Source organism: Mandrillus leucophaeus, unplaced genomic scaffold (assembly GCF_000951045.1).
Source record: "Mandrillus leucophaeus isolate KB7577 unplaced genomic scaffold, Mleu.le_1.0 Scaffold666, whole genome shotgun sequence".
NCBI classification, from domain to species: domain Eukaryota; kingdom Metazoa; phylum Chordata; class Mammalia; order Primates; family Cercopithecidae; genus Mandrillus; species Mandrillus leucophaeus.
The window spans coordinates 330914-336620 of record NW_012107208.1 but is presented as its reverse complement, the minus strand read 5'-3'; the positions used below and the strand labels follow the sequence as shown (position 1 = coordinate 336620).

Sequence of the window (5707 nt, the reverse complement as noted above, 5' to 3'; positions counted from 1 at the left end):
GCACTCCAGCCTGGGAGACAGAGTGAGACTCGGTCTCAAAAATTAATTAATTAATTGAATTAAATAAAAATTAAATTAAATTTAAAAAGGAACTTGCTTGGTTCCTTTGGGCTTCATAGCTAAATCACTGAACATCTGGTGGAGGGACAGATCTCAGGATGGACAGAGTTCTAGGTTCAGGGGATAGGACGATGTGTGTTTCTGAGTTCCAACACTGTGGTAAATCAGTTTGTAAACCTATGTTTGTAATCCACCTTGGCATTTGGTCAAAGTACCTCATGGAGTCCCATAGTCCAAGGGCTCCTTCTGGTTACAAAAGGATTCATGGAACGGTCATGGCATCTGTCCCATCCTCACACTGTGTTTAACAGGACAGAAACCTGGACTAAAGACACAACTGAGAGAACTAGCCTTGTCTCTTTGAAAATACATTAGGAACACCTAATGCATACTTATCGTGAGGGGCCAATTTCTCCTCTGAACATGACAATGAAACTCTCTTAGAGAAAGGGCTTTTATAGATTCGTCAACTGCAAGACAATTGCAATAGGATTTTTAAAGGCACTTATTTGGGGCTCAGTTTTCAACATTACCATTAACTGCACTGGATAGAATGATACTGTTCATGGCATGTCATATTATAGGAAGACATAATTCCAATGCCTTTATGGTGGAAGAGCATTAGATAGCTCACATCCATTTCAGCACTTGAAACACTTCTCGAAGACCTTTTTAAAAAGATATGCCTGTTTCTGAGACAGAGACAGTTTTATTTAGTTGGGCTTTTTACAGTTGCATTCTGTAAATCTGTGACATCCTGACTTGAAGGACATCAGGGCCCAGAAAGCCAGCTTTCCAATCCAACCAGAGTTCCAGTTTTGTTTTTCCAGAGTTCATACAGGTGGATCCAAAGATTTGACCAAAGCTCTCATTGGTCAAATCTTCATTTCTTTATGGGCAGAAGTTACAAGCAGTTCCAAGTCACAGACAGACACGCCAGTTTGCTTCATTCTTAAAAATCCCCTTGGCAGCACTGCAGTAACAGGCCTCTATGAAGTGTCTGTCATGTAGAAATAGGCCTTGATGGCCGGGCGCAGTGGCTCACGCCTGTAATCCCAGTACTTTGGGAGGCTGAGGCGGGCAGATCACAAGGTCAGGAGTTCGAGACCAGCCTGGCCAATATGGTGAAACTCCGTCTCTACTAAATACAAAAAAAAATTAGCCGGGTGTGGTGGCATGTGCCTGTAGTCCCAGCTACTTGGGAGACTGAGGCAGAAGAATCGCTTGAACCCAGGAGATGGAAGTTACAGTGAGCTGAGATCGCGCCACTGCACTCCAGCCCGGATGACAGAGCGAGACTCCATCTCAAAAAAAAAAAAAAAAGAAAGAAATAGGCCTTGAAGTCCTTGGACCCTCCATGCACTGGAGTATACATTAATTCAAAGTAACACGCAGCAAAGCTTGGAGGATGGATCGAGATGGACTAGAACAGATATTCCAGAGCTTCCCAAGTCACCAAGTTGTTCGCTAAATGCTTCACAAGGGTTTCTAGAATTGTGCCTATGATATCCGTACCACAAGGTGTGTTTGAACTGTCTGCTCTAGCTAAGTTAATTCGAATATGTTAAGTGTAAACAGTATGTGGGTGAATTGTATAGTTATGTAATTTATGCAAATTCAGAATGTGATAGACTCTATAGAACAAATGACTCACTTTCTTCCACAAATAAATTGCAAGGGGACAAAAAGGGAAAGGAAACCTATAAACTAAAAGAAACTTAAGATTCATATTAACGAAGTACAATGTGTGAAGCTTGTTAGGATATTAATTTGAAGATAAAAACTGGTTTTATTAATGAGCCAATGGGAAAAAAATAGAACATTTATTGGATATTTAATGAAAATTCGAATTGTTTAATTTTTTTAAGTGTGATAATGATATTGTGGTTCTGAAGGAATGAAGGAATAAAGAGAGAAGAAAAACAAAGGAATTTGGCCTTTACCCTCAGTTCCTGGGAGGTAACCTCTAAACCCTTGAAATTTCCCAAGTGCTAGGAGCGTCTTGGTTAGGCAGGGTGGACCCCTCAGACCCCACCTGATAGTTTAAGCTAATAGATGGCTCAGGGTGGAGGCTGGCCTTACCAGAAAGACCAATCATGTAATTAGAAGGTTGGGGCTTTAAGCCACATGATATCAGCCTGCCCTGTGGGAGTAGAGTGTGACTGGAGCTTGAGTTCAACCACATGGGTAATCATTCTACCAACCACCCCTACATAATGAACCTGGCAAAAACTCTGGACACCAAAACCTATGCAAGCTTCCTGGGTTGGCAGTACTCCATGCATGTATTGCCAAATATCTATGCTAGAAGGTTAACACATCCCTGATGACACAGCAGCTTCATATTTGGAACCCTCCCAATCAAGGATTCTTCCCCATGTGTCTCTTATAATTTGCATTCTTTGCCTGTAATAAACATGGCTGTGAGTATATTGGGTTTTGATGAATTCTATGAGTCTTTCTAGCAAATTATTAAAACTGAGAAGCCAAGAGAAGCCTCTGGCTAACAGCTGGCAAGGAAACGGGAACTTTAGTCATACAGCCAAAAGAACCAAATCCTACCACAACCATGTTAGTTTTGGGAGACCCCCCGGCCCCACCCCAACTTACAGTTGGTATCAGAAATCTTGGGCAGACTTAGCAGTGGAGGACTATGCCCTTAAACTTGAGTCTGGCTACTTCCAGGTAGAAAGAAAAGAGGTCCTGTCTTTGAATATACATATGAAAGCATTTACAGATGAACCAGTATGTCTTAGATCCGCTGCAAAATTATCTAGGGTGTGGGGAGAAGGGAGTTGGGACATAGATTGGCCATGTGGAATCACAGAAGATGGATGCTGGGAACATGAGAGTTTATGAAACTATGAAACTATTGTCTCTGCTTTTGTATGTGATTTAAATTTTCTAAAATGAAAATAACATAATGATCCACGCATTAAAAATATGGATCACTACCCTCCACTGTGTGGTAGGCAGAATTCTAAGATGGCTTCCAAGATTCTAGGCCTATGGAATACACACATTTTCAGCCAATTATTCAGTCAAACACTAATCTAGGTGGTGGTGCTGTGAAGGAGTTTTGCCGATGTGATTAAGATCCCGAATCACCTGGCCTTAAGATAGGGTGATTATCCTGGGTCAACTTGACCAAATTAGGTGAGCCCTTTAGAAAGCTGGGACTCTTCTTAGAGAAGAGACTCACAGAGAGATTTGAAGCATAAGAGGGATTCAACAGAAGGCAGGTTCTTCATTGCTGGCTTTGAAGATGGAGGAGGCCACATGGAAGGGAAGGTGGATGGCCTCTAGAAGCCAAGAGGAGCCTCTGGCTAACAGCTGGCAAGGAAACGGGGACTTTAGTGATACAGCTAAAAGAAGCAAATCCTACCACAATCATGTTAGTTTGGAAGAGGACTTCCAGTCCCAGATGGGCATGCAGACAGACAACAACTTGATTTCAATCTTATAAGCTCCTCAACAGAGAACTCAGCTATGTCATTGTGCCAGACTCCTGACCTATGGGAAAAGTGATCTGAAAAATGTATGCTGTCATAAGATGCAAAGTTTGTGTTAATTTGTTATGCAGCAATAGAGAACTGATACAATCAATAAAAATAAATTCCAATTATAAAAAACAAACTTTTACACATTTTTGAACCAAATTTAGAAAAATATATTTATGACTGTGGTGCAGGGAAGGATTTCTTTTCTTTTCTTTCTTTTTTTTTTTTTTTTAGGTTACACAATAATTTATTGAGAGCCTCCTCTCCCTGCCCTTGCAGTCTCTAGGTTACTTTTTCTGCTTATAGATTTTGTGCAGCAGCCCCAGAAAGATGGCTGGGATCAGGGGTGCTGCGTACTGTTCAATGAGACCCATAATGTGGCTGTAACTGTCTTCCTCATATTGCAAGAACACGGCCGGCAGATCCAGCTCCTCATATAGTGCCTTCACCTGGGCCACCTTCTTGGCCTCCTTCTGCCCGTAATTCTTCTTCAGGATCTGGTACTGTTCTGGAGTGGCCTGTTGCAGACGCTGAACCACCAGCCAGCTGCATTTGTTGTCCTGGATGTCAGCGCCAACTTTGCTGGTCACACTGGGGTCCCCGAAGAGGTCAAGGTAATCATCCTGAATCTGAAAGAACTCTCCCATGTCCAGCAGAATCTTCTTGGCATTGGCATGGTTCTTCTCGCCATCAATTCCTGCAATGTACATGGCTGCAGCTACAGGAAGGTAGGAGTAGAAAGCTGCCTTGTACTTGACAATAGATTTGTACCTCTTTTCAGTGAATCTGCCAAGACCCACATTGCCCTGAGGGGCTGTGATGAGGTCCAGGGTCTGCCCAATATCAGTCTGATAGGAACTCTGCAGGAAGAGCTGGATTAGGTCCAGGTAATAGGGCTGCTCCAGGCCAGGCGCGGTGGCTCACGCCTGTAATCCCAGCACTTTGGAAAACTGAGGCGGGTGGATCATCTGAGGTGGGGAGTTCGAGACCAGCTTGACCAACATGGAGAAACTCTGCCTCTACTAAAAATACGAAATCAGCTATGCATGGTGGCGCATGCCTGTAATCAGAGCTATTTGGGAGGCTGAGGTAGGAGAATCACTTGAACCTGGGAGGTGGAGGTTGCGGTGAGCTGAGTTCATGCCACTGCACTCCAGCCTGGGCACCAAGAGTTAAACTCCATCTCAAAAAAAAAAGAAAGAAAGAAAGAAAAGAAAAAAGAAAAAGAAAGAAAAGAAAAAAGAAAAAGAAAGAAAAGAAAAAATAGGGCTGCTCCGGGCAATAGAGCTTCAGCAGGTGGTAGATACATGCTTCCAGAAGCATAGCATCATTGATGGCATCCAAACCCATGCCAGGCTTCTGATACCACCAGATCTGTCCCTGCGGGGAGAGGGATGAATCCATGATGTCATCTGCCACCAGGAAGAAAGCTTGCAGCAGTTCCACAAACCAGCCCATGGTCAGGGCCCGCTGGAGACTATCAGCATCCTGTTTCCTCGGCTCCACCAGTTCCCGGGATGCTACTAGCACCGTCAAACCCTGGTGATACTTGCCTCCAATGGCATTGTATTCCAGGACCTCCTTGAGCTGGGCAATAGCATCTCCTGTCTCTGAGTACCCCATCTCATCCTCAGTCAGCACCCTAACGATCTGGGAGAAGTGCTGAATGAAATCCTGCTTTCCTTGGGCATAAACATCTGATTTCTGGTCTCCTTTCATTCTGAGGGAGGAGTAAAGGGCTCTGTTCCTGAATGTGGGTTCCTGCTCAGTCAGGATTTCTTCAAATATAAAAGGCACAAACTCTAAAGGAAAAGGTCAATAAATTCAACTATACTAAAGTTACATACTTCTGGACTATAAAGGCACCAAAAAATAAAGTGAAAAATAACTCTGTGGAGTAGGAGATGCTATTTACAACACATAAAACTTAAAAAGAATATTTTTAAGAAGCTCCTACAAATCAACGGGGGGAAAAGAAGCCAGCAGAATATGAATTGGTAACTCATAAAAAGGAAGCTTGAAAAACCAACAACAAAAAGATGTTCAATATGACTATTCATCAGAGAAATGCAAATTAAAACAGTAATAAAATATCATTTTCCCCCATTGGATGGACAAAAGCTAAAAATTCAGATAATACCACGTTT

General features: G+C 42.8%; 1 protein-coding gene across 1 annotated transcript; it reads right to left on the bottom strand.

The window, feature by feature from the left end:
• Positions 1 to 3792: 3792 nt before the first annotated feature.
• Positions 3793 to 5325, bottom strand: LOC105554942 (farnesyl pyrophosphate synthase-like). The gene is made up of 2 exons (XM_012001599.1): positions 4841 to 5325; positions 3793 to 4467 (listed from the first exon to the last, which is right to left on the bottom strand). The coding sequence occupies exons 1-2, from the start codon at positions 5277 to 5279 to the stop codon at positions 3848 to 3850; spliced, it is 1059 nt and encodes a 352-aa protein (XP_011856989.1). The 5' UTR covers positions 5280 to 5325; the 3' UTR covers positions 3793 to 3847.
• Between the last annotated feature and the right edge of the window lie 382 nt (positions 5326 to 5707).